This window comes from Ranitomeya variabilis, chromosome 3 (genome assembly GCF_051348905.1).
Source record: "Ranitomeya variabilis isolate aRanVar5 chromosome 3, aRanVar5.hap1, whole genome shotgun sequence".
NCBI classification, from domain to species: domain Eukaryota; kingdom Metazoa; phylum Chordata; class Amphibia; order Anura; family Dendrobatidae; genus Ranitomeya; species Ranitomeya variabilis.
This window is the reverse complement of record NC_135234.1, coordinates 635,702,265-635,729,771: the sequence shown is the minus strand read 5'-3', so window position 1 is coordinate 635,729,771 and position 27,507 is coordinate 635,702,265. Positions and strand designations below refer to the sequence as shown.

Below are 27,507 nucleotides of genomic sequence, written 5' to 3'. Positions count from 1 at the left end.
GGTCGACAGGATGGCTTACGCACAGCTGCAAACCTCTGAAGGACCCTGCATCTTGTTCTGGGGATGATGGAGGCACCAGCAGCTTCAAAAACTTGTCTGCTGCTATGACAAGGCATTTTTGCAGCTGCTGTTTTAACCTTACACAATTGCCTGTTGGAAAGAGTCCTCAATTTGTCCTCATCAGCACGCACACGTGTGTGCTGGGAATCAGCTACATACTTCCTGATTGTGCGATGATCACGATGAAGTGTCTTGGCAATGTTGATTGTAGTCATGCCTTGACCTAAATACTCCACAATTTGTTGCTTCTCAGCAGCCCACACATCCTTTTTCTTTCCCATTTTGGCAAAAAATGTAGGCTGCTTAATAATGTGGAACAGCCTTCTTAAGTAGTCTTGCCTTTATTTGGACACACCTGCCAAACTAATTTGCACAGGTATCTGCAATTGCTTTCAGTGATATAAAGAGCCCCGACACACATCACCATCAATGAGTTTAAATGACAAAAAAATTCTAACCTTATCACTCCTAAACTCTTTGTGCATAATAATTTAGAACACAGTGTATATATATATATATATATATATATATATATATATATATATATATATATATATATATATATATATATATATATATACACAGTTATATGAAAAAGTTTGGACACCCATATTAATCTTAAGCTTAATGTTTTATAAAAATTGTTTTTTTTGCAACAGCTATTTCAGTTTTATATATCTAATAACTGTTGGACACAGTAATGTTTCTGCCTTGAAATGAGGTTTATTGTACTAACAGAAAATGTACAATCTGCATTCAAATAAAATTTGACAGGTGCATAAGTATGGGCACCTCACCAGAAAAGTGACATTAATATTTAGTAGATCCTCCTTTTGCAAAAATAACAACCTCTTGTCGCTTCCTGTAGCTTTTAATGAGTTCCTGGATCCTGGATGAAGGTATTTTTGACCATTCCTCTTTACAAAACAATTCCAGTTCAGTTAAGTTTGATGGTCGCCAAGCATGGACAGCCCTCTTCAAATGATCTCAGATGTTCAATGATATTCAGGTCTGGGGACTGGGATGGCCATTCCAGAACAGTGTAACTGTTCCTCTGCATGAATGCCTGAGTAGATTTGGAGCTGTGTTTTGGATCATTGTCTTGCTGAAAGATCCATCCCCTGCGTAACTTCAACTTTGTCACTGATTCATGAACATTATTGTCAAGAATCTGCTGATACTGAGAGGAATCCATGCGTCCCTCAACTTTAACAAGATTCCCGGTGCCGGCATTGGCCACACAGCCCCAAAGCATGATGGAACCTCCACCAAATTTTACTGTGGGTAGCAAGTGTTTTTCTTGGAATGCTATGTTTTTTTGCCGCCATGCATAACGTCTTTTTGTATGACCAAACAACTTAATCTTGGTTTCATCAGTCCACAGGACCTTCTTCCAAAAAGAAATTAGCTTCTCCAAATGTGCTTTTGTATACCTCAGCCGACTCGGTTTGTGGCGTGCTTGCAGAAACGGCTTCTTTCGCATCACTCTCCCATACAGCTTCTCCTTGTGCAAAGTGCGTTGTATAGTTGACCGATGCACAGTGACACCATCTGCAGCAAGTTGATGCTGCAGCTCTCTGGAGGTGGTCTGAGGATTGTCCTTGACTGATCTCACCATTCTTCTTCTCTGCCTTTCTGATGTTTTTCTTGGCCTGCCACTTCTGGCCTTAACAAGAACTGTACCTGTGTTCTTCCATTTCCTCGCAGTGGAAATTGACAGGTTAAATCTCTTAGACAGCTTTTTGTATCCTTCCCCTGAACAACTATGTTGAATAATCTTTGTTTTCATATCATTTGACAGTTGTTTTGAGTAGCCCATGATGCCACTCTTCAGAGGAGATTCAACTTGCAAGTGGCCACTTTAAGTAGCTTTTCTCATGATTGCATACACCTGGCTATGAAGTTCAAAGCTCAATGAGGTTACAAAACCAAAAAAAGTGCTTTAGTAAGTCAGTAAAAAGTAGGTAGGAGTATTTAAAACAAGAAAAAGATAAGGGTGCCCATACTTATGCACCTGTCAAATTTTGTTTGAATGCAGATTGCACATTTTCTGTTAGTACAATAATTTTCATATAACTGTATATATACAGCATGTGTGTGTGTGTATATATATATATGTATATATATATACATATATATACATATATATATATATATATATATATATATATATATATATATACACGTATATATATATATATATATATACCGTATTTTCCGGCGTATAAGACGACTGGGCGTATAAGACGACCCCCCAACTTTACCAGTTAAAATATAAAATCTTCTTAAAAGTCGGGGGTCTTCTTATACACCCTATGTCGTCTTATAGGGCCGGTGAATATGTGCCTTTTGGGGGGGGGAGGGAGTGATCCTGATGACGAGGGGGCGTCTCACAGGAAAGTGAGTATCCCCCATTACCTTATCGTAGCGGTGCAGCGTGGGGGTCTCAGTGCTGGGAGTGGCGGCGGCGGCTGCTGTGCTCTGGTGCGGCGGCTGCTGTGCTCTGGTGCGGCGGCTCCTCTTCTGTGTGGGGCCTCTGTGCTGTGGGGTGGCGGTGGCGGCGGCATATCTTTATCCAGTTGGGGCTCCTCCGGCATCTCCTTAGCCCTGGAGGCACCGCCGCAACTCCATCGGTGCAATGCAGCGGCCATTTTCCCGGAGGCAGCTCAATAGGTGCGATGCGGTGGCCTCCGGGAAAATGGCCGCTGCTCAGATTCAGATCTCGTCCCGAAATCTCGGGACACGAGATCTGAATCTGAGCAGCGGCCATTTTCCCGGAGGCCACCACATTGCACCGATGGAGTTGCGGCGGGGCCTCCAGGGCTAAGGAGATGCCGGAGGAGCCCCAACTGGATAAAGATACGCCGCTGCCGCCGCCACCCCACAGCACAGAGGCCCCACACAGAAGAGGAGCCGCCGCACCAGAACACAGCCGCTCCCAGCACTGACACCCCCACGCTGCACCGCTAGGATAAGGTAATGGGGATTACTCACTTTCCTGTGAGACGCCCCCTCGTCATCAGGATCACTCCCCCTCCCCACCCACCATATACACCGGCGTACAAGACGATTCCCGGCGTATAAGACGACCCCCGACTTTTAAGAAGATTTTCGGGGGTTAAAAAGTCGTCTTATACGCCGGAAAATACGGTATATATGTGTGTGTGTGTGTGTTCACACAAATTTGAGTCATGAGTAAGACTGCCTAGGGCAATCAAAACGCGTCGACTATGTAATTTTTTCTTTTGTATGCACTATATTTTCTTTTGAAAAATAAAAATAAAATCCAGTCCTGTTGAGCTGGACTCAAATTTTTTTCCATTTTCCTCAAACAAATTTGGTTTTGTTTTCCTCTCATTTAAAGGGAACCTGTCACCCCCAAAATGGCTGGTGAGGTAAGCTCACCGGCATCAGGGGCTTATCTACAGCATTCTGTAATGCTGTAGATAACCCCCGATGTTACCTGAAAGAGGAGAAAAAGACGTTAGATTATACTCCCCCAGGGGCGGTCCCGGTGCGGTCAGGTCGGATGGGTGTCTCCGGTCCGCTCCGGCGCCTCCCATGTTCGTTCCATGACGTCCTCTTCGGGTCTTTACGTCGCGGCCCCGGCGCAGGCGTACTTTGTTTGCCCTGTTGAGGGCAGAGCAAAGTACTGCAGTGCGCAGGCGCCGGGCCTCTCTGACCTGTCCGGCGCCTGCGCACTGCAGTACTTTGCCCTGCCCTGGCAGCAGGATTTTACTCTCTCTCTCTATATACATACATGCATACATACATGTATATGTGCATGTAACTCCAGCAATATCTTTACATGGCCAGTCTGTTCCTCTATTACTGATAAAATCGGCATTTAAATTAATATGCAAATGAGACTGAATGACTATGGTATATGTGAAGCCTCTGTCGCTCCAGCTCTATTCCGGAGTGACAGACTTAAGATGTACAGCTTCATTTTCATATCGGTTCAAACACTGATTTCTCAGGAGACAGACTGATTATGTAAAGCTACTGATTGTCTTTGAAAGTTGGGGGTGAAACCCTGCTGATAGATTCCATTTAGCACTTTATGTGTATTGTTCATTAAGGATTACATTTTTGGCTTTACTTATTCTGTGTACCTACAAAAGTTATGGATTTTCTGCATCGTGAGCCATCAGACTTCCATAGTGAGAGAGTTCCTGGCAGTAATTAGCTCTTACATCCAAGAGGATAAGAGACAGATAGGAGAAAATGCTCTTCCTATATAAAAATAGGAGAGTTGGGAAGTTTCTATAGTGGTTATATGGGACTTTTGCTTTTTTTTGGCTATGGGGCTAAGCAGTTTCCCAAATGGTAGTTGCTAATCACCTGCTTGTTTTGCCCTCTTCCGGCTCAGAGCCATAACGGGCCGCTCTTCCTGGCCATTCTCCTGTTTCTGACGAAGCCCATCTGCGGAGCAGCTTCTTCTCTTCTGGTCTGCTGTGTCGACAGGGTATCGCTGCTGATGTCAAGCTGGCTGACAGCATGATGTCAGTAGTGACGTCACTTCAACAGAGCAGAGCAGAAGAGAAAGAGCTGCTTTGTTTACTTGTGGTCAAATGAAGTCAGAGAATCATTTCCTGAGCCGGAACGAACACTTGGTTTCAGGGCAGTACAGGTGGGTAGTTAGAAACTAAAAGCCAAAAACCCAATAGTTCCTGATAACCCTTATGATGTAGCTGTAGACAGCATCACCAGACTGAGATCCAACATTCTGTCATTTGCCTACTGACATTTTGCTTACAGAATGAATGACAGAGAGGCAGATCATCATCCATAAATAAAAATCTGCTCTACATATCAGCATAGCCCACCGCCTCCAGACATCCGCCTAATTGCTGCAAATGGGCTGCATTACCACAGACCCCAATAACAGAATATAGGCTACCATAAAGACTGTACTCTGCTGGCCATACATGCAGGAAGGTTGTGGGAAAATCACCTTTCACAATATTCATATTCCTTTTGGGTGTAAAAGGAACTGTCCTAACTCTGGCATTATAATACACAGTTTTTTAATGAAGTTGCCTAAAATAATTCTTAAAGAAAAACTGTTGCCATGAAAATACAGTTCAATCTGCAGGCAGCAAGTTATAGAACAGGGGGAACTAAGTAGATTGATATATATAGTTTTGTGAGAAAAGATTTAAACCTCTTCTGTTTCAGGGCTTTTCAGTCCAGTGGGTGGTCCAATCAGTGACTGACAGCTTTTATTTGTATCACTGTGCATACAGAGATAGCTGTCAGTCACTGATAGGACCGCCCACTGGACTGAAAAGCCCTGAAACGAAGATATTTAAATTATTAAATCACAGGTTATCCTGAATCCTTCACTAGAAAATTAGGTATTAATCTACTCTGCTCCCCTTGCTCTATATGATGCTGCCTGCAAATTGTACTGCATTTTCATGGTGGTAGGTTCCCTTTAAAGAGGACCTGTCAACAGCCATGCCCCCCTTTTATTCAAAGACCATAAAAATGTGCACCAAATAAAAAAAATCTCATAACTCTGGAACAATATGGTGGATTAAAAAAAAACATAGCATGCTTAAGGGAGAATCCGCAATAAAATAACAAAAACTGACCACTTTAGTTCTGTTACTTTAGTTCTGTTGACAGGTCCCCTTTAAAGGCTATGGGCCACTTTGGCATTAAAAATTATTAGTGGTAAGTTCATTCATTTTCAGACCCCTGATATGCAGGTTCATATCTTTCTCTTGTGAGATTGTGTCTTCCAGTAATATAGGTTGGACATAAGCTCGGTCTATCTGGAGTGCTGCTGCCTTCATTAGCACAGCTTCAATTCTGCACTTATTTCCTCTTGTGCTTTCCTCCTTACATACAGCTGCTTTTTCTCTGCTCTCCATGAGACTGTAGATTGCTTTCCTTTCTAGCCAAAGTGAAATTTGTGTACAGCGGCCTCACCCTCCCTTCAGCTACCTCTGAAAGGAAGGCCGAGTAGAGAACTGTCAGAAACAGGAGCTCTGATGGATTCATAACACTTTTGTAGAGCATTCGGCCGGATACAGGACTAGCAGACACTCAGCAGCATCAAAGTGGTAGAACATTTTTAATTAAAAAAAAAAATGTAGAAAGTTTCATAATTTTGCCTTCAGGAAGCAAAGGAACAATAAAAATGTGCAAGTGTGTACATAGCCTTTAAAGCTGCATAGCCTGGAGCTTTACAGCAATACCGTTGCTCTGTAGCTCATATATTGCCGCATTAATGTCCCAGCAGGTCCTATAGAAATCTTTGCCTGTACTTGGGCAATGGATACATCACACTAGCTAGCACCAATTGGCCCAATCTCTTCTCTCCTTTCCCTTCAGGTGAGGAGATACGAGACCTGGATCTGGGACCAGATGCCCTGATGCACCACTCCTCTGACCCGCCGTCTTTTATGGATCGGCTGGCGAGCAACCTCACAAAGCGCAAGCGCTCTACACCTCAGAAATTTGCGGGTAAGAGCACATGTAAATTGTGCAGGAGAGGACGCTGCTCGCGATGCTGACCATGTCTGACTTGGTATGGCCATCTGGTGGCAAGTCATTTAGATAGCCCCCCAAAAATCCCATGTTTTCCTGCTGTAGGCTGAGAAGCTGATTGGCATTGTGGTCTCGGTACTATGTCTTGTGACATTTCCAAAGCTTTATTTTACTTAGTAAATTTCACTTGAATGTTTTGTAAACTACAGTGAATCCTAAGGTAGGATGTTTCATTCTAGCACCACTATGACATTCGAGTAGTGTAATAACCTCATACAGAGAGGAGATGTCACGGAGACAATAAAATGTCCAGTTAGGGAAAGAAAAGTTCATTGTGTTTGCTATTTGTCCTATTTTTGTATTTTTTTTACTGTGGCTTTAAGACGAGATCATACACTTCCAAATCACCCGTCAGAACTTGTAAGTGCGCCTTAAATAAAGCATCCAGAACTGTAACTGAGCACGTTGTACAATTGGATATCTCTGAGCTCATACCGGTTTGGTGCATTACCATTGGGATGAATCCAGATGTTGATTCCAGGACTTCACAATTGTTTTTCCTACACGTGTTCTTCACTTGTTGTCCAGATCATCTCTATTAGGACAGTTTGTGACAAGCATATTTATGAGCCTGTATTATGGATTCTAGTTCTGTCTAGGCTTGGGGTCTAATTATACTGACAGCTTTATAGAGCCATATGAGAAACCAAAGCCAGAACTGGAAATCTAAAAGAAGGACTTATCTCCCTGGTGGATCAGTTTCTGGCTTTGGCTCGCATTATTGCATCAATAACCGCAGTGGTGTTTTTCCTATTAAAAAATAAACATTTTTCTGGTATGCGGTAGAATTCACGGTGACAAGCTATTTAGCTCCCAAGGCCGGGGTCACACTTGTATGTGTAATGTGAGAAACTCGCGCATCAATGTGCGACACTCGGGACCCGAGCGGTCGGCTGCATGTATTTCTATGTAGCCACACGCTCTGGTCCCGAGTGTCGGCGGCAGTGCCGCGTATTGATGCGCGGGTTTCTCGCATTACACACGCAAGTGTGACCCCGGCCTTAGGCAGCAAATCCTTTCATGATGTCACATGTTCATCACCACCACTTCTGACTCTTGAGGTTTTACTACTCCTTTTGTCCATGAATTAGTGCTTTTGCTCAATATTTCTTATTTGTGAAGTTATAGACACTGACCATAGCAAATACTTAAAAGCTTTAAAGGGAATCTGTCAGTTGGATGAACCCTCCAACTATATGGGCATGCAGGTCATAGGAAACTGAAATAATAGTACCATAATATCTGTGATCCAATGTCTTATTTCAGAGATATCCACATTTTTCTTAATATGTAAATGAGCTGTAATTAGAGTTCAGCTCTGCTGTACTGTGTTAGTTGTAATCAACTCACAACTCTGCAGTAAGATCAGGAGAGCAGACTGCTGATCATTACATGTCTCACACTGGTAAGGCTATGTGTCCACGGGGCGTATTGGCAACGCTTTGGACGCAGCACACCCTATACATAGACTGTGTTATTTATCTTGCAGAGACTGAGCGTCTCCGCAAGATAGACCTGCTGTGGTCTATAAAGACGCGCCGCATGTCTGGTTACGCAGGTCTGCCTCCTGCGTGTTTGTACACATAGTGGAGACGGGATTTCATAAAATCCCCTCCACTATGGTGTAACATCTGGACGCTGCGGCTGTACGAAGTGTCCAATCCGCAGCAAAAACTCAAACAATGCGCCCCTTGGAAACATAGCCTAACACTTCCATTGATGTAAATAAGCTTGGGAGGCAGATTCTCATGCAGATCTGTGTCTAACCCATAGATCTTAACAGCTCATTGATTTATATTAAGGCTGTGTGCACACGTTGCAGATTTTTCGCGTTTTTTTTTCGCTATAAAAACACATACATTATGCATCCCATTATTTAGAATGCATTCCGCAATTTTTGTGCACATGATGCTTTTTTTTCCGCGAAAAAAAAGCATCGCGGTAAAAAACGCAGCATGTTCATTAATTTTGCGGATTTCCCACTATATTATTGCATTGGGAACCTCCGGAAAAATCCGCAAAAAAACACACCAAAAACGCGGTAAAAACACTCAAACGCATGCGGATTTCTTGCAGAAAATGTCCGGTTTTGCTCAGGAAATTTCTGCAAGAAATCCTGAACGTGTGCACATAGCCTAAGAGACACGTGGATTTCTCTGGAATAAGACATCAGATTATTATGCTTTCGCTTATGATCCGCTGTCCATTTTCCTCACCTACCTTTCTCAAAATAGCAATATGACATATAAGCTTATACGACATAAAAACCTAAATGTGTATTTGGCTAGTTTTCTTGCCCCAGTTGGTAATGTATCTTATCCTTTGTATTTTCTTGTCTTTTCAGGGGAGAAACAGGTGCGGCTTAGCCTTGCTGATCTTCCATATGACATGAACTCTAGTTTTGAGAAGGACATAGAGATGGTTCCTCACCACCCTCTTGACCCATCATATGGAAATCCATTAGCTTTTGTTGGAGGTCCAATGCGCTTGCCACCCACAAACTGCATCTCAGAAATAACGCCAGTCATTAGCTCAGTGTACACCCAGCTACAGCCTATGTCAGGACGGCCAGACATGCCAGGAAACCGTGAAGCAGCAGAGGGCCATGAAGACATCCCAGATGTGACACAGATTCATTACAGAGGACGGACTGAGCATGGAGCTTCCCCTACTAATGGCTGCCAGGACTCAACCACAGACACCGAAAGCAACCATGAAGAGAGAGGCTCTCAAGCCACCAGCAGCCGGCAGAGCCCGGCTTATGCCAAAGAGGACCAGAGGCCACCTGAACCAGGTGTGGTAAATCCTTCCCGCTCTGGACCTGGCACTGCCAAGGAAACCCTGCGGGTACTGGGAGAGGATGGTGAGCAAGTGAAGGTATTCAAGTGTGAGCACTGCCGTGTCCTCTTCCTGGACCATGTCATGTTCACTATCCACATGGGATGCCATGGCTTCAGAGACCCTTTTGAGTGCAATATTTGTGGCTATCACAGTCAGGACCGGTACGAGTTCTCATCCCATATTGTAAGAGGAGAGCACAAAGTTTAATAGTGGAGTAGGGGGAACTGAACTTGCCCTCCCTTCCCTTCTCTAAAAGAGAAAAGCTCAGAGATGCGTCACACCATGAAGCTGGTGGATGGTCGCCATCTGATTTTTCTAGATTCAAATCCTTTTACAAGGTTGTTTTTTTTTTTTTTTTTTTTTGGTGAAGAAAATGGGTGGAGCCCAGAAAATTTAAGCACTTTTTAAATGTTCCTTTTTTCGTGTTCATTTCATAATTTAATTTGGCACTACTGTAATTTGTGATTGGAGATGAAAAATTATGTTCTCCGTGACCTACAAATGCAAATCTAGTGCTGGATGTGTCACTGTGTGAAGATTTACGGACTGAAGCAAGAGTAGTAAAGCACTACTGGGGCTTGATGTTTGGGGAACATAGATAACTTTGGCAAATGCACTTACAGCGCCTTGTTGCCTTTGGGTGGGGTACCCTTAGCATTGCCGGTGGTCAACACGAGTTAGTGGCATATAGTAACCAGCCACCACTTGCCACCCCACTTATGAGAGAACTAAAGCTCTTAGTAGCTGTTACAGGTATTGGGAGTTGTAGCTAAGGTCGCCTTTTCTAGCTCTTGGCATTTCGTTATCATAGTATGGTCTTCTACTGGTAAACTTAACATCTTTGAAGACACAATGCTTCTAATGTTAATGGGCAACTGTAGCACCTTAATAAGACTGTTTGGTTATTGAAAATAATAGTCGCCCTCAACGCCCCTTACAGAATGAAGTCCCCTTTTATTTTTTCCTTCATTCTGATTTTTTTCCCTACTCTTTGCACTGACTGATGGACTATTTTAAAGGGTTTTGAGCAGGTGGAAAGAAACAAATTTGCTATCAAATGTAAGTTGTCCAATCTTTGCGTTGTAGCTTAGTCTTATTGTCAATCTTCCTGTATAGTTTCCTTGTGTATTTATTTTGTCCCTTTCCTGCTAGTCTTGGCTGCAGTCTTGTATCTAGCAGAGCAAGGTTTATTGCTATGTTATGTCCCCTTTTGTATTCTTATGGTTTACTTTTTTGACCACCATGTTTGTAGGTAATTTGTTCTGTACCAGACTATAACTTCCATGCACTTTCCTTTTCTACTTTACGAACCCGGTTTGTTCTGCACATAATTTCTCACATATATAAATTAATAACTTAAATAGTCACTCACTGTAGACAAATGGGGGGGAAAAAACAATTCTTACCCCATAAATATTTTAATATTTCATGTCATATGAGTGCAAATAGACGGTTTGCAGCTTACCTGCACCTAAAAGCAAGGCCACGTTCGGGTGGGACCTGTATAATAAGGGTCAAGAAAATAATTGAATCCCTTCAGGATAAAGTAGGGAAGCATTTTGCCAAACAAAACCAAGAAGGAAAGGTTTTGTGCTTTAACCTGACAACATCCAATCACAATTTTGCCTCTTAAAGCTAAATTTCACCTGTACACAGGACTTCAGAACCCTTGACTCCCCAAAAAACGAATTACAAAATGGCAATATTTTTGTTTAAAGAGTACATGTCACTTGATTCATGGTGCCCAAACCATGGGTAGCATGAATCGGAGCCTGGCTGCACAATTGCAGTAAGGTATATATATTTTTTTCTGCAATGCTCCGTTGTTCAGAGAAAATATACTTGCCGGTGACTATAGCCATAGACCAGACTAGTCCTGCTCCATGCCCGCTAGGCTCTTCCCAGCACTGCTGCAGGTGATTGACAGGTCTCTTCGTTGTGTGTACATAAGGGAGAGACCTGGTAGTGGCCTGCAGCAGCAACTTTAAAGTATACTTTCTATGAAATGCTGAGTGTTTCACAGTGAAATATACCTGGCTGCTATCCTGCAGCCAAGCTGATTTGTGCTGCCCACAATCGGGTGACAGGCTACTTTTTCAGTAAAGAAAAAAAAGTGTTAAAAGGTCCTCGTTCCAGAGTTCATTAGGGAATTTCAGTCTTTTTACAAAGTTTATAAAGCTAAATAGTTTTCTCTGGAGCGTTCGGCCCCGATCCTACCTGCCCTGCAGAATCATCAGCAGACTCAGGCCGCTTTACAACAAATGGAAGTCTGCACTCTGCTAAATGATTTAAAGGGCAAGTACGGAGATGTTCACATGCTCATCCCCTCTAGGTATTTACAGGAGGTGCTTTAGTAGGCTACGGGGTGTTTTTTATTTATGCTGTCCTCTTTATATTATTTTGGTTTGATAATGGCTCTAAAGGTGGAATTTCTATATAACCAATGAGACACCAACCTCCTTATGGCCAAAACAGCCTGTGCTGGAAACCTTTAACTTGTCCATGTATCAGGATATGTTTATGGTCTGCCATTGGCAAGGGCTATGCTGCATAAAGTGTCTATCGGCTTGTCTGACAAGGTGTGCAAAAAGGTTGTAGAAATACACAAGTATTTCATAGACAGCTAGATTCCAGGATTTCGATTTGTATATTCCTTTTTTTTTTTTTGCAAAATCTCCCACTATTACCAGTCAATCTATTTATGATCATATCGTACAAGTGCCTTCTGCACTCTGGCAATCTAGTTGGAGAACCATAGCACTGGCCAGTTTTAAGAAATTAAGTCTTTCACTTTATTGAGACATAGAAGAAACTTGGTTAAACAGGACAGTATTGTGTATTGCGGGGAGTTACTCTTTAAAGGGAACCTGTCAGCATATTTTTACATAGGGAAGTAGTGGTACCACTGTGATGGTGCATGTTCCCCAATAAAAAAGGTCCCCTTTTTTTGTTGGAATCCGATATGCCCGTCACGAGAAATCAAGTGTAGAAGCCATATGCAAATCAGCTGGAAGTGCATTGTGGGTGTGTCAGTGCAGCTGGAAGAATCTGCCCAAGTGCGCTGACATGCCGCCGGTGCACTTACATTTTATTTTGCATATGGCGTCTATGCTAGATTTCTTTTTATTGGGGGATAAGCGCCTTTATAGCCACACCTCTGCTTCCATATGCAAAAACGTGCTCACAGGTTCCCTTTGAAGCCACCCATCATTTGAGAATCTGTGATTATAACTCTGGTTCATTTGTATTAGACTGTAAGTCTTTTTACATGACCTATGTGTTTTTGTGGGGTTTTTTGGTGTGGGGGGGGGGAAGTAGTATATCAAGCCTGGTGCCTGAAAAAGAAACAAAAGTGAAGCCCTTAGATGAAATTTGCACTAAACATTTTAAGAAAATTCCCATTTTACAGTTATTTCTTGTGACTTCCTACCCATAGTTTCTCTGTACTGCTCTACAGCATCACACACTTGTTTTTATCCATCATTTGTTTAGTTTGCCATCTGAAACGTGTGTCTTGATAGCTTTACAGTGTTCCCAGGTAACATGGGCTTCATACCGCCATATGATTTATGCATCAGTGATCCGGAATCAGTAAAAAAAAAAAACAAACAAAGTTGTGAAATATAAAACTGTGTTTTAAAACCATTTTTTGTTCTTCGTTAAAGATGTCCTGTTGGATCTGTCATCACGTGCCATGGCTGAGACTACTAAAAGTCTTCTTTGGTTTGTCTTCTTTGGTTTGTCCTGCCCATTATCTTTCATATAACTTTCTTTCAATTTGTTATGTAACTTGAGTCTTGTGTATTTTATACTTTGTGATACATGCTGTTACCTAATCTCCAGCAGCTAAGTGATCTCTATGGTGCAAACAACAAATCCCTCCCAAGAATAAATCTACGGTAATTCCTTTCACTGGGTTCATTCCCAGTTTTAAAACCAAAGGATGTTTTTATATTTGTTTTAATAAATTAAATAACACAGAACACCTCTGGAATAATCGTCTTTATCTCATGTAAATGGCAGTCAGTTGACCTGACTTAGTAATAATGTAAAATGACGTTCCCATTAGCTTTTAGAGTCCAGCTAAGAGGAAGGGGGGGGGTTTCCAATAGCAAAATGCCATCAGATTGCACTTCAACTTTTAAAGCGCACCTCTTTACAAAACCCACAGCTCAGACGGCAGTAGTACATTATACACAGTAGTTTCCAATCTGCAAATTTGCTTGGTTTTCCTTGCCTTTTTTAAATGGTTTAATGCTGTACACAGTCACTCTAAGGGCTCATTTATACGTCCGTTTTTCTGATATAAGTGCTATTTGTGTTTTTCATGTATAGCACTCGTACCTATGGATGGTCTATGGAGTAGGCCACATGTCCGATTGTTTTTGTTTGTTTTTTTCCCTTGAACCGAGTCATCCGCACGAAAGCATGGAGACTTGTCCAATATTGATCCAGTGTCAGCTCAAACTCGACAATGCAAGTCTATGGATCTGTGAAAAATTCGGACAGCACTCAAATGCCATCCGTGTGAAAACTCTGAACAAACTGCCCAAACTCTGATGAAGCACACTGATGAAACTTGGGCCATTTTTTTCTCCGTACAACAAAAAAACAGTCACGTCTGAAAAAGCCCTTAAGGCTGAGTCACACATAACGATATCGTTAACGATATCGTTGCAACGTCACGCTTTTGGTGACGTAGCAACGATCCCGCTAACGATCTCGTTATGTGTGACAGCGACCAACGATCAGGCCCCTGCTGGGAGATTGTTGGTCGTTGGGGAAGGATCAGGACCATTTTTTGGTCGCTGATCACCCGCTGTCATCGCTGGATCGGCGTGTGTGACGCCGATCCAGCGATGTGTTCACTTGTAACCAGGGTAAATATCGGGTTACTAAGCGCAGGGCCGCGCTTAGTAACCCGATATTTACCCTGGTTACCATTGTAAAAGTTAAAAAACAAACAAACAGTACATACTCACATTCTGATGTCTGTCACGTCCCCCGGCGTCCACAGGGTTAAAACTGCTTTCGGCAGGAGCGCTGCTATTGCACGCGCTGCTGCCAAGAGCTTCCATGCACTGACTGTGTCAGCGCCGGCCGTAAAGCAGAGCACAGCGGTGACGTCACCGCTGTTACTGCCGGCGCTGACACATTCAGTGCAGGGAAGCTCTTACTAAGCGCGGCCCTGCACTTAGTAACCCGATGTTTACCCTGGTTACCCGGGTGCTGCAGGGGGACTTCGGCATCGTTGAAGACAGTTTCAACGATGCCGAAGTCGTTCCCCTGATTGTTGGTCGCTGGAGAGAGCTGTCTGACAGCTCCCCAGCGACCACACAACGACTTACCAACGAACACGGCCAGGTCCTATCGCTGGTTGTGATCGTTGGTAAGTCGTTTAGTGTGACGGTACCTTAAGCCAGTCTGTTTCCCCACTTTTGCTATTCGTCGCCTGTTACAGAATGAAGATTCCCAGAGAGAGAAGCTGCAGTTTTATTTCCCCCCCTCCATGGCTTCTGTCTACTGCATTACTTACTGCTGACAGATGTTATAGTGTAAGTCTGTCAGCGAGGAATGGGAGACTACTGAATGGTAAGGTACGCTTTAAGTTGAAGTGTAATTCTAATTTCAGACAACATTTCACTATTTAGAACTACTTAAAAAGTGGAGAAAACGTTGCAGATATTTTGCTTTACTGATTGTGTTTTATTTTTCTTTCATTCATTTATCTAGCTGCTAACCAAAAAACTGTTTGAAACAATTGTTTTAGTTTCATCACCCAGTCACATATGTAATTCAGCAGGTTCCACCACATAGCATTCTTGGGCTGTGTCACAGGTCATGCAGCCAAAGGCGCTGTGTAGCCTCCATCCATAGGATGCTTTCAGACAGCATTATTCAAATCTGTGTGTAACCACCCTTAAATGGTTATTTGCAACATTTAAAGTGATCATCTTTCTAAAGCGTATGTGTTAATGTGCTCATCGGTGAGGGTACAACTGCTGGGACCTCCATTGATCCTGAGAGTAAGTCTCTGTAATGAAGAATTGACCGTCCTAATGGAGCAATGACCGTCCATGTCTGCTGCCGCTTCATTCTGATGGGGGTATTTAAGAGGCCATTTTTGGGATCAGTGGATAGATGATAATTTTTCATGATAATCTGGACACTCTATATTGATATTATTAATAGTGAGGTAATAACGGTGGCCATCCACCTTCAATTACTGTTCACAGAACAATTCCCAACTGTCTTCTACATAGACTTGCTCAGTCAGCGCATCTGCTTATGTCCTGTGAACACTAAAGATAAAGCATGTTCAAGTCTAACATAGCCGAAGTCTTCCCCTCTGCCATTAGGCAATGGTTGAGACTCCGCAATCCATGTAAGATAGCTGATCAATCATTCTAAAATTAAAGGGTTTGCATTATGTTTACAAAATAAGTCGGGGTGTTTTGGTTCATTCTCCCAGAGGATTATCTTAAGGCCGGTGTCACACTTGCACCTGCAATGTGAGAAACTCGCCTCAATACCCGACGCTGCCGCCAGCACTCGGGACCGGAGTGTGTGGCTGCATGTATTTTTATGCAGCTGAACGCTCCGGTCCAAACCGCTGGCGGTAGTGCCCGGTATTGAGGCGAGAGACTTGTGCTGCAGTTGCAAGTGGGACACCAGCCTAATTCTGATGCCCTACCTATCCTAACACCAATCAAGAATTCCCATCGATTAGCACAGACACATAGGGCTTGAGCTTAGGTTGGCTACAATAATTAATGGATTCAGCATTAGTATGCTGTCCTGCTCATTAACTTTTTTTTAATGTAGCCGTAGATCCTCCAATTGAAGTCTTCCATCCTTTCAATCACAACTTCAACCAGCAGTTGACCTCAGCAGTGTTAATACTATTTATATAGCCAGTACTGTATCTCGGATGATTCAGCCTAGGGCCGATTCAAGCTCTAACCTTACTTGTAGGATAATCCACTAGTCATGCACATTTTTATCTGTAGCAGTACCACACTATCCTAAATTAATACCTCTATCAAACCAATCTTTTTAAAGTGGTCAGTTAGTACTATAGAGGTGGTTTTCTGGTCCGTTTTCTAGACCAGACCAATCATTATTGGGTTACAGTTTGTACTATTGGCTGCTGTAAGTGAAAGCTTGTGTTCTGCAGAAGGATGTCGGGAGCAAAAATCGTGAATTTGAAGTTGGCTCAAGTTCTTTGTTTTTGAAATATATCTGGATTCTTCAAAGGAAATATAAGTAAATCTATAAGTGTTGCTTTAGGATAAAATTTCAGTCCTTCGATTAAAGGAGGAGTCTACACTTGTCAAAAAAAAACACTAAGGGTACGTGTCCACCTTCAGGATGGCCGGCGGTTTGGACGGAGCGGCAAACCTGCTCCGCCCCCTTCTGTGACGCGATGATGCCGGATGTGTTCATTGCACACATCCGGCATCATCGCACCCCACACATAGGGCCCTGTGATTTACCTTGCGGCGGTGCAGCGTCGCCGCAAGGTAAACGGACATGCTGCGATCTAAAAAGACGCGCCGCATGTCCGGTATAGCAGGGCCGCCGGGTGCATGTTACCACGCATAGTGGAGACGGGATTTCATAAAATCCCCTCCACTATGCTGTAACATCTGGACGCTGTGTGTTTGACGCTGCGGCTCTGCGCAGCGTCAAACACGCTGCGTTTCTTGAACGTGGAAACATACCCTCAGGTTCAGGTGTTTTCAGAGGCTGCTACAGGGGATTTTCATGTTAAAATCATATAACATCTTAAAGGAGTTGCCTACTACTTTGATATTAGCTATTTTTAGGATAGTTCATTATTGTCAGATCAGCGGCTGTCTGACACTTGTCATCCACACAGATCTATTATTCGCTGCGGCTGGATGTAAATTGTATGAAGCACAACAGCCCAGCTCTGTACACTGTCTGTGACCGCTGCCAGGATCTGCAGCTTGGCTACATGGACCTGTGGTACAGTTGTTGCCAACAGCCACTAAAGGTACACAAAGCTGTGCTGTTCCTCTCGGTACACAGTTTACATCTGTCCAAAGATGATTGGTGGGGGTGCAGAGAGTCGGACCACCACTGATCTGTTACTGGTGATCTATTCTAATTCAGACATTCTTGCAAATCGGTGTGAGATCGGACCACAATGCGTGGACTGGCTGTGGGTCTACCGATCCAAGCGTAAAAACCTCATATCCGCAAATCGTGGACTGGCTGTGGGTCTAACCCAAGCGTAACAACTTCATAGCCACAATGCACAGACTGGCTGTGGGTCTCCCGACCCGAGTTTCACAACTTCATAGAAATATAAGAAGGTGTCATGCTCTGTGAGATCCGTGGTCACTCCAGTCCGTGCATTGTGGTCTGATCTCAGACTGATTTGCACGGACTTCTGAATGCACCCCAAGTATGAGGACTGAAGACTAGTGATGAGCGAATATACTCGTTACTCGAGATTTCTAGAGCACGCTCGGGGGTCCTCCCAGTATTTTTTAGTGCTCGGAGATTTAGTTTTTCTTGCCGCAGCTGAATTATTTAAATCTGATAGCCAGCATAAGTACATGTGGGGTTTGCCTGGTTGCTAGAGAATCCCCACATGTAATCAAGCTGGCTAACAGATGTAAATCATTCAGCTACGGCAATAAAAACTAAATCTCCGAGCACTAAAAAATACTCTGAGGACCCCCGAGCGTGCTCGAGAAATCTCGAGTAACGAGTATATTCGCTCATCACTATTGAAGACCTTTAAATGGAAGTTTTACAATCCTACTTTTGGCAGCATATAGTTTATTCTGGGTGTTTTTCATCTACTGAAATATGGTTTTGTTTTTCTAGTTGGTCAGGTGCCTTTGCCAACACTTTATTCTTTTAAACATAACTAAGGCTAGGTTCACATTGCGTTAATGTGTGCACGCTAACGGACAGCTTTGCACGGCGAAAATGTCGCAATTAACGCCGTGCAACGGGTCCGTTAGAGCACCCATTGACAGCAATGTAAATTTCGCCTGTAGCGCATCGCTAGCGCGTGCCTTTTTCGACTCGCGCTGGCGATGTGCCGTTCTTTTGTGACGCGGCGCGGACGCTGCTTGCAGCGTCCACGGCGCGCCCGAAGTCCGTTCCCCGCTCTCGCAGATCGGGGATCTGCGAGAGCGGGGACGTTAACGCGACCCCTAAACGCGGCCCCGAAAAAAACATTGCGTTAGCGCAATCCGCTAGCGCTAAACGGATTGCCCTAACGCAATGTGAACCTAGCCTAAAAGGGACAAATAAAATGTGACTTAATGAAAAAGGGCTTTTTAAGGGGCAACTATGAGAATCTAAAATGCTGAACTCAAAATCAACAGTGACTACATATAACTAATAGAATAACGTTTCCCAAATTGTCCTTCCTTTGTTCCAACCATTTCAGAAGCTAGTGCAATATTTCCAATTTTCATTCTTATTCCAGCCACTGGGTTCTCTTTGATTTTTACTTTCTTCCCTTTTGTTTGTGAGGATAATCTTGCTTAAAAAAATAAAAATAAAAAAAAGTTGCTGCAAAGCATTTTTGTATCTGTAACATAGTGTAAGTAAACATTTGTGTAATGGAGATACTGTATGTTTTGTATTGTTCTGGCTGAAGATCTGTTATAAATAAAACATATGTAATTTATTATGTTCTGTTTCTTTACTCTTCTATTTTACTGCAGAATGTAGTGGTGCAGATTTCTGCCTAATAATGCACCGTTAACGAGCGCCGATCGTCTAACAAGTCCATTGGCGCTCTTTTACCAGGCTGTTTACACAGAACAGCGAGCACTGACAGGCGCAGGCCATCATTAACCCCTTAACGACCGCCGATACGCCTTTTAACGGCGGCAGCTAAGGGTACTTAAACCACAGCGCCGTTAATTAACGGCGCTGTGGAAAAAGTGAATAGCGCCCCCCAGAGTCGGATTTTCTCTGGGGTCTCGGTTGCCGGGGGTAGCCGAGACCCCAGAGAACATGATTCGGGGGGTTTTTACCGACCCCCGAGTTGCGATCGCCAGTAATTAACCGTTTACCGGCGGTCGCAACAAAAAAAAAACACGCGATGTGCCATTTAATTTCTCTGTCCTCCGATGTGATCGCACATCGGAGGACAGAGAAATGGGGTCCCCGATCGCCCCCTGATACTCACCTATCTCCCCCGATTCTCCTCGTGGCTCCCGATGGGCGCCACCATCTTTTACCGGGAAAAAAAACGGCGGGCGCATGCGCAGTGCGCCCGCCGCCCGGAAGATCTTTGGGGTCTCGGCTGCCGGGGGTAGCCGAGACCCCAAAGAACATGATGTTTTGCGATCGCCGGTAATTAACTGTTTACCGGCGACCGCAAAAAAAAAAAGCGATGTCATTCTCTGTCCTCTGATGTGATCGCACATCAGAGGACCGAGAAATAAGGGGATTCGGGGACCCTGTTATACTTACCGGTGTCCCTGGGTCCTCCTGCTTCTTCTGCTGGCCGCTGGCTTCTTGCTCTGGTAAGAAAATGGCGGGCGCATGCGCAGTGCGCCCGCCATGATCTGCCGGCCGGCAGAGGAAGATTCTTCCTCTTGTTTTATTTTGGTCACTGTGAGATCCTATCACAGTGATCAAAATTTAAAAAAAATAGTAAATAACCCCCCCCCCATTCCTTTATCACCCCCTTAGCAAGGAAAAAATAATAAAATTAAAAAAATGTATGTATTTCTATTTTCCAATTAGGGGTAGGGTTAGGATATGTGCACACGTAGAATGGTTCTCTGCGGATTTTTCAGCTGCTGATTTGATAAATCCGCAGGGCCAAAACGCTGCATTTTTCCTGCGGATTTATCGCAGAAGTACCGCGGTTTTTGTGCGGATTCCCCTGCGGTTTTACACCTGCGGTTTTCTATTATGGAGCAGGTGTAAAACCGCTGCGGAATCCGCAGAATTGACATGCTGCGGAATGTAAACCGCTGCATTTCCGTGCGTTTTTTTCCGCAGCATGGGCACAGCGTTTTATGTTTCCCATAAGTTTACATTGTACTGTAAACTCATGGGAAACTGCTCCAGACCCGCAGCTGCGGAAACACTACGGATCCGCAGCAAAATCCGCAACATGTGCACATAGCCTTTGGGTTAGGGCTAGGGTTAGAGCTAGGATTACGGTTAGAGCTAGGGTTAGGGTTGGGGCTAGGTTTAGGGCTAAAGTTAGGGTTGGGGCTAAAGTTAGGGTTAGAGTTGGGATTAGGGTTTGGATTAGGGTTACATTTGGGATTAGGGTTAGGTTTGGGATTAGGGTTAAGGTTAGGGTTAGGGGTGTATTGGGATTAGGGTTAGGTTTTGAGGTTAGGGTTGAGATTAGGATTAGGGGTGTGTTGGGTTTAGGGTTTTGATTAGGGTTATGGTTAGCTTTGGGATTAGGGTTAGGGGTGTTTTGGGGGTTAGGGTTGTGATTAGGATTATGGATCGGGTTGGGATTAGGGTTAGGGGTGTGTTGGGGTTAGGGTTGGAGTTAGAATTGGGGGGGTTTCCACTGTTTAGGTACATCAGGGGGTCTCTAAACGCCACAGCCAATTTTGCACTCAAAAAGTCAAATGGTGCTCCCTCCCTTCGGAGCTCTGTCGTGCACCCAAACAGTGGTTTACCCCCACATATGGGGAATCAGCGTACTTGGAATAAATTGGACAACTTATGGGGTCCAATTTCTCCTGTTACCCTTATGAAAGTAAAAATTTGGGGGTGAAAAGATCATTTTTGTGGAAAAAATGATTTTTTTTTATTTTCATGGCTCTACATTATAAACTTCTGTGAAGCAGATGGGGGTTCATAGTGCTCACCATACATCTAGATAAGCTCTTTGGGGGGTCTAGTTTCCAAAATGGGGTCACTTGTGGGGGGTTTCTACTGTTTAGGTACATCAGGAGCTCTGCAAATGCAACATGACGCCCGCAGACCATCCCATCAAAGTCTGCATTCCAAGCGGCGCTCCTTCCCTTCCGAGCCCTGATGGGTGCCCAAACAGAAAATTGCAAAATTTTCACCATATTTCCATTTTTTTCATAAATAATCTCAAGTAATATCGAAGAAATGTTACCACTAACATGAAGTACAATATGTCACGAAAAAAAAATCTCAGAATCAGCGGGATCCGCTAAAGCGTTCCAGAGTTATAACCTCATAAAGTGACAGTGGTCAGAATTCTAAAAATTGGCTCGGTCATTAAGTACCAAATTGGCTCTGTCACTAAGGGGTTAATACTATAGCTGTCTCCATATGTTGTCATTATCAGCAGCACGTTCCCTATTTATACTGGTGATGTACTGCAAATATCAGTAGTTTTTTTTCATAAGTGATCTGCTTACCCTATAATCGAACATTTTGCTTGCTTGTTGGGTGAGCGACTGCACATTTACACAGTTGCAAGGGCGGACATACTATTGCAACCTATGCAGACAGTGGCTGCAAAGGTAAGGGTCACATCCAGCTCCAACGGAGGTGTTCTTGTGCATTATGATGAGCTATTGGACTGCACAGGGCCCATATAATGTTCGTGCACAGGGGCCCTCTGACGTCTGTGTCTGGTCCTGCACAGACGGACAAATGGGAACAAGCGTGACTGGGAACTCTAAGGCCATGTGCCCACAATGCGGAAGTTTTTACTGCGGATTTATCAGGTTTCTAGTGCGGTTTTCACCTGCAGATTTCTATTGGAGCAGGTGGAAACCCGCAGCGGAATCCGCACAAACAATTGACATGCTGCGGAAAATTTCCACGCGTTTTTTTCTGCAGCATGTGCACTGCGGATTTCGTTTCCCATAGGTTTACATGGTACTGTAAACTCATGGGAAACTGCTGCGGATCCGCAGCGTGTGCACATACCCTAATTCTACTAGAGTAAAAGTGTGACCGTGGCCTAGTACTACAATCAGTAGTTGGTCAGTATTTTACATCAGTATGTGTAAGCCAAAACCAGGAGTGGGTGATAAATGCAGAAGTGGTGATGTGTTTCTATTATACTTTTCCTCTGATTGTTCCTCTCCTGGTTTTGGCTTACACATACTGAGGTAAAATACTGACCAAATACTGATAGTATTGAACGTGACCAAACTTGGCTGCAGAGGAAGAGGTTAATGACTAAAAACGAACGGGCTGGGTTTACCACTGCAGGCTAGCGATTAGCATAAACCTAGATGTGCAAGTGAAAAAATGCACCAAATCTTTCACGTGAGCCACGCCATTTTGATCGGCGCCCTCATAGGCACATGCTAGACTTGGTTTACCATGTTGCCACCTCTTGAGTGAAATAATATAGACCAGTTTCTTCCTACAGAAAAAAAATCTCTTCTAGATCCTTTTTTGGGCCAATTTAAGCAGATTTCTGGTATAAAAGTACTTGAATTGTTGCAAACGCAGGCAAAACAAGCATACAAACACATGCACACACGGTGGTTTTTTTGCCATCATGCGTAAGCTGATGCACATAAAAAAAGCTGCGTAAACATGCATTTGTGTATGCAGATGATATACATATACGCAAATGTGAACTTAGCCTTAGCAGCAGTCATGTGCACAGTGGGAAAGTGTGGAAAATACCAACTAAAATGAGTATAGCTACTGACTGAGTGTACAAGGCTTCAGTAACACTGTGCGACATTTATTTCCCAAGGCAGCGCTGTTCCGACAACACCCAGCCTCTACCTCACCGAGTGCTGCGGCTACTAGCACGCATGCGCATACCCATGAACTTTCAGCTAGTTCCTTCGAGTCGCTAGATCAGTTGATACATCCGCGAAGCTCAGAATATAGTACCACAGGCCAGAACCTGATTCTTCCTCTTCAATGGGCGGGGTTTATAATGCTTGACAAATCACAGCACGTCTCAGCACAGTACATCACGTCCGCCGCGGAGGGATCGGCTTTATAAGGAATACACAGCGGTTTCCGGTCCTCTTTTCAGGCTTTGAAATCCAAGATGGTGAGGCAGCGCGGCGGTGTCCGGCATGGCTGGGAGCCGCGTGGTTGTGTGTTATCTGCCCGCTTTATCCGTTGTGTGTTGTGTCCTCCCTCCCTGTCTCGTATCCTCCCTGAGCCGCGGCCCGCACGCTGACATCTTAGGAAAGCCGCTGCCACGGTCCCTCCCGCCCTAGCACTGGATTAGTGCCGTGCTCCGGCCGCAGTACTCGCATATACAGCTGTATATCTCCGCCGGTGGCCATAGGCCTCCATGTACTGGATTAACCTCTAACACGCCGGAGCGGGCCAGCCCCTTCCATTTCTGGTGTCCTGTCTGTCGTCCACCATGTTTGCTGCGGTGCATTAGATATCTGGGCCTGATCTGCTCGGAAGTCACATGATGAGCGATCAGTAATCCATTAGCTCCCCCTTTCTACCATCAGTTTGTGCCATTGCTCCTTATTTTGCCAGTGTAATCTCTGACGGGCGCATGTTTGCCGTACGAGACGGCGCCTGCAGGTCCTAGCAGCTTTTTATTTCCCCCAACCTCTATATAATCACTTTTTTTTCCCCACACAGACCAAGAAAAGGAGGAATAACGGCCGTGCCAAGAAGGGCCGCGGACATGTCCAGCCAATCCGCTGCACAAACTGTGCCCGCTGCGTGCCCAAGGACAAGGCCATCAAGAAATTTGTGATCAGGAATATCGTGGAGGCTGCGGCTGTCAGGGACATCTCTGATGCCAGTGTCTTTGACTGTAAGTGTCTGGCTGATTCTTGTACGTTTCTGGTGTTTTATACAATGAGTCGGACTGATATTTCCCCTTTCTTCCAGCCTATGCTCTGCCCAAACTGTACGTGAAGCTGCACTACTGCGTCAGCTGCGCCATTCACAGCAAGGTGGTCAGAAACCGTTCCCGCGAAGCTCGTAAGGATCGTACGCCACCTCCAAGGTTCAGGCCTGCGGTATGTTCTTCTCATAAGTTTCAATCTGTCAAGAACTTTCTTAGCAGTTAGAGGGGGGGGGTTATCCAGCGTCCCTCACTACTTCACACCCCCATACACCTGCCAAGATGTGTCCCAGATTAATAAACGAGACACATGCTCGGCAGGTTTATGGCATTGTAGTGTTGTCACCCACTGTAATAACCAGTTGTTGATCTGTATGGGGCTTGTCCCTTTTGAGTAAATGTTTTCATAGGTTTCATTAGCTATAGACAAATCTTTATTACTTACCCTCCCTGGTCCAAGGCTGGATTTCTATTGCTACCCACAGTCAACACAGGCAGAGTTACCATGATTGGCTGCAGTGTTGTCATCGTGAAGTCAGCAATGCTAAGAAAGGCCGAGGCAGTGACATAAAGCTGGCAGTGAACCCTGAAGGGCAAGTAATTGTCTGGATTCTCACATCTGTCGTGTATAGCCTGTGCTCAGACCGCAATACCTGGCATAGCTTATAAGGCAGTTGGTTCAGACCCGCGGTAGATCCAAGCACAGACGTATGCTAGTGATAGGTGAACAGAGCCTAAGGGTGCGTGTCCACTGTCCGGATTACATCCGGATTAGCTGCGTACAACCACAGCGTTCGATCCGCAGCATCCAGATGTTCCAGCATAGTGGAGGGGATTTTATGAAATCCCGTCTCCACTATGCGTGCGAACACACACCAGGCGGCCCTGCGTTTCTGGACATGCGTGCGGCACGTCTTTTTAGAACTCAGCATTTCCGTTTACCTTGCGGGGACGCTGTGTCGCCACACAGTAAATCACAGGGCCCTATGAATGGGGTGTGGAGATTTGAATGTGTGCAATGAACACATATAGAAGGGGCAGCGCTTTCGGCAGAGCGAGTTTTCCAGCATTCCGGAACGTGGAACCTTACCCTTAGGCTTGATGATCTCGTCTGCTCCTGTTTGTAGTTTGTTGTCCGGAATACTACAGTAAGTCAGCAAGAATTGCTTCAGATACTACTGAACAGATCCATTATTGCTCTGCTAAAGATAAATGAATGATCTTGGTGTGATCAGATCTTCATTTCACTACTGTTGTGCTATAGGCCATTATCATTGCAGTAGTGACTTTCATACTGTTCTAATATTTATAGTACGTGACCTATTCCATCTACATAGTATTGCTGGTAATATTAGCCCATTGGGCTGTACGTCTTTGTAAGTTCTTTAGGGTATGTACAAACTTAGAGGTGCTCATTACAGACCTTTCGGCTTACATTGCCTGATCTGTGGGCAACGTTGGGTTCAGGACACTGGGCAAATTAATTTACTGATTTCTGGAAATTTGTGAAGGAACTATTGAGTTTTGGATGTGTGCTACTGAGCTTGTCCCAAGTCTGGCTTTCTTCCCCTGGTGCGTGTAAGGCTACTTTCACACTAGCGTCGGGCAACGTCGTTGCAATGCGTCATTGTGGAGAAAAAACGCATCCTGCAAAGTTGCCCGCAGGATGCGTTTTTTTCTCCATAGACTTTTATTAGCGACGGATTGCCACACGTCGCATCTGTCGTGCGACGGATGCGTTGTGTTTTTGCAGTCCGTCGGGACAAAAAAAAACGTTCCATGCAACGTTTTTTTTGTCCGTCGGTTCTGCTTTTTCCGAACGCGCATGTGCGTCTGGAACTCCGCCCCCTCCTCCCCGCTCATCGCACTGGGCAGCGGATGCGTTGTAAGACTGCATCTGCTGCCCACGTTATTAACACACTGTACATCGGGCCGACTGTTTGCATCGATCCGTACCAACGGACTAGTGTGAAAGTAGCCTAAGTGTATGGAGGACTTGCCATGAAAGCCTAGGATCAGGGGAATTGCAGTCTTTATTGGTTTTCATACATTATTGCAGTTTGCAGGGTTATTGATCTAATGGTGAGTGCAGCGCAGACATCAAAATGAGCCAACTTTAGGATTGTAGTTTATGACCAGGACAAATGGCAAGTTGTGTAATTCGTATTAACCATTTGTGCTTTTCACTAACATTTTAAGCTAGGGCTTCACCTAGCTATTATTCAGGTCAAATTACAATTTACTTGATGCAGCTCAGGTTTAACCTTTACAACCCTATCCAGTTGGGTTTTCTGCTATGTTACTTGACATTTTTCATTGTTTTGAAATGTCTCTAACGCTTTTTTTTTTTTTGTTCTTTTTAGGGTGCACCTCCAAGAGCTCCTCCAAAACCAATGTAGGAAGACTGGCTAAGATGTATCTTGTCCAATAAACTGTCCAAAAAAAAGTTAATCTGCGTCAATTTCTTACATTTATAAATCAGTGAATGTGCCCTTTCTAGTTCGCTTTGTATTAATCACATCACCGATTTGAGTAGAAGAAAAACGCTACTATGTTACTCCGACTTTAAAGGGGTTTCTGCTGGGCTGTGTACGTCCGTTTTGGTTGTATGCCCCCCACTGTCAGTATGGAAGCAGCGGGGATGCGTTGGTTACTGCTGTCAGTCACATTCCTGTCCCACTAGGAGAGGAAGCTCAGTAAGCCAAGAGGTTTTTGTCTGCTGCATGGTTCTCGTAGGCTGTGTCTACGAGGCGTATTGATAGCGCGCTCCATCCAAAGCCCTGCCTCCTATTGTACGCACGGTGATTCCTTAAACACATGCGGAATCACCGCATCCTATACATAGACTGTTATTGATGTTGCAGAGACTGAGAGTCTCCGCAAGATAAATGGACATGCTGCGATCTAGAAAGACGCCCCGCATGTGCATATACGCAGGTCTGCCAGCTGCGTGTTAGTGCGCACATAGTGGAGACCGGATTTCATAAAATGCCCTCCACTATGCTGTAACACCTGACCGCTGTGGATTGGATGCTGCGGCTGTACGTAGTGTGTAATCTGCAGCAAAAATCTCAAGCAATATGCCCGTGGAAACATACCCTAACAAACAATAAAACTATCTGACCTCTAGGCATATAGAAAATTATGCAATAGCATTCCAATAATCACTATTGGCTACTCCACAGTAACATACTGACAAACCTAAAAAGTCAGACCTGATTAAGAAATTTTTATTGCACAGTTACCGTATTTTCCGGCGTATAAGACGACTGGGCGTATAAGACGACCCCCCA

The 27,507-nt window shown here is 44.3% G+C and overlaps 2 protein-coding genes across 12 annotated transcripts in view; both read left to right on the top strand.

Moving 5' to 3' along the window:
• Positions 1 to 13,449, top strand: part of IKZF4 (IKAROS family zinc finger 4) — a 43,030-nt gene extending 29,581 nt beyond the window's left edge. For 7 of the 10 annotated variants that reach the window (XM_077297567.1, XM_077297565.1, XM_077297560.1 and 4 more), the window contains 2 exons: positions 6,406 to 6,537; positions 8,966 to 13,449. In XM_077297567.1, coding sequence (XP_077153682.1) covers positions 6,406 to 6,537; positions 8,966 to 9,669 — 836 coding nt within the window. In that variant the 3' untranslated portion in view covers positions 9,670 to 13,449. The remainder of the gene's footprint in view (positions 1 to 6,405; positions 6,538 to 8,965) is intronic. The other 3 variants (XM_077297564.1, XM_077297563.1, XM_077297562.1) reach the window with 1 other exon arrangement.
• A 9,855-nt stretch (positions 13,450 to 23,304) lies between these two features.
• On the top strand, positions 23,305 to 26,665 carry RPS26 (ribosomal protein S26). 2 transcript variants are annotated; one of them, XM_077297543.1, is made up of 4 exons: positions 23,305 to 23,446; positions 24,004 to 24,181; positions 24,259 to 24,389; positions 26,578 to 26,665. In XM_077297543.1, exons 1-4 carry the CDS (start codon positions 23,444 to 23,446, stop codon positions 26,611 to 26,613), a joined length of 348 nt encoding a protein of 115 aa, XP_077153658.1. In that variant the 5' UTR covers positions 23,305 to 23,443; the 3' UTR covers positions 26,614 to 26,665. The 2 variants fall into 2 exon arrangements, with proteins under 2 accessions (XP_077153658.1, XP_077153657.1); XM_077297542.1 differs by lacking the exon at positions 23,305 to 23,446 and adding an exon at positions 23,457 to 23,492.
• Positions 26,666 to 27,507: the final 842 nt, after the last annotated feature.

What these genes read in the sequence shown, in the direction of transcription:
- RPS26 (XM_077297542.1), top strand. Translation starts at nt 23,472, where the DNA reads ATGGCTGGGAGCCGCGTGGTT. An exon ending in TGATGCCAGTGTCTTTGACT is followed by an intron (nt 24,182 to 24,258) that starts GTAAGTGTCTGG and finishes CCTTTCTTCCAG; the next exon opens with CCTATGCTCTGCCCAAACTG. An exon ending in CTCCAAGGTTCAGGCCTGCG is followed by an intron (nt 24,390 to 26,577) that starts GTATGTTCTTCT and finishes TGTTCTTTTTAG; the next exon opens with GGTGCACCTCCAAGAGCTCC.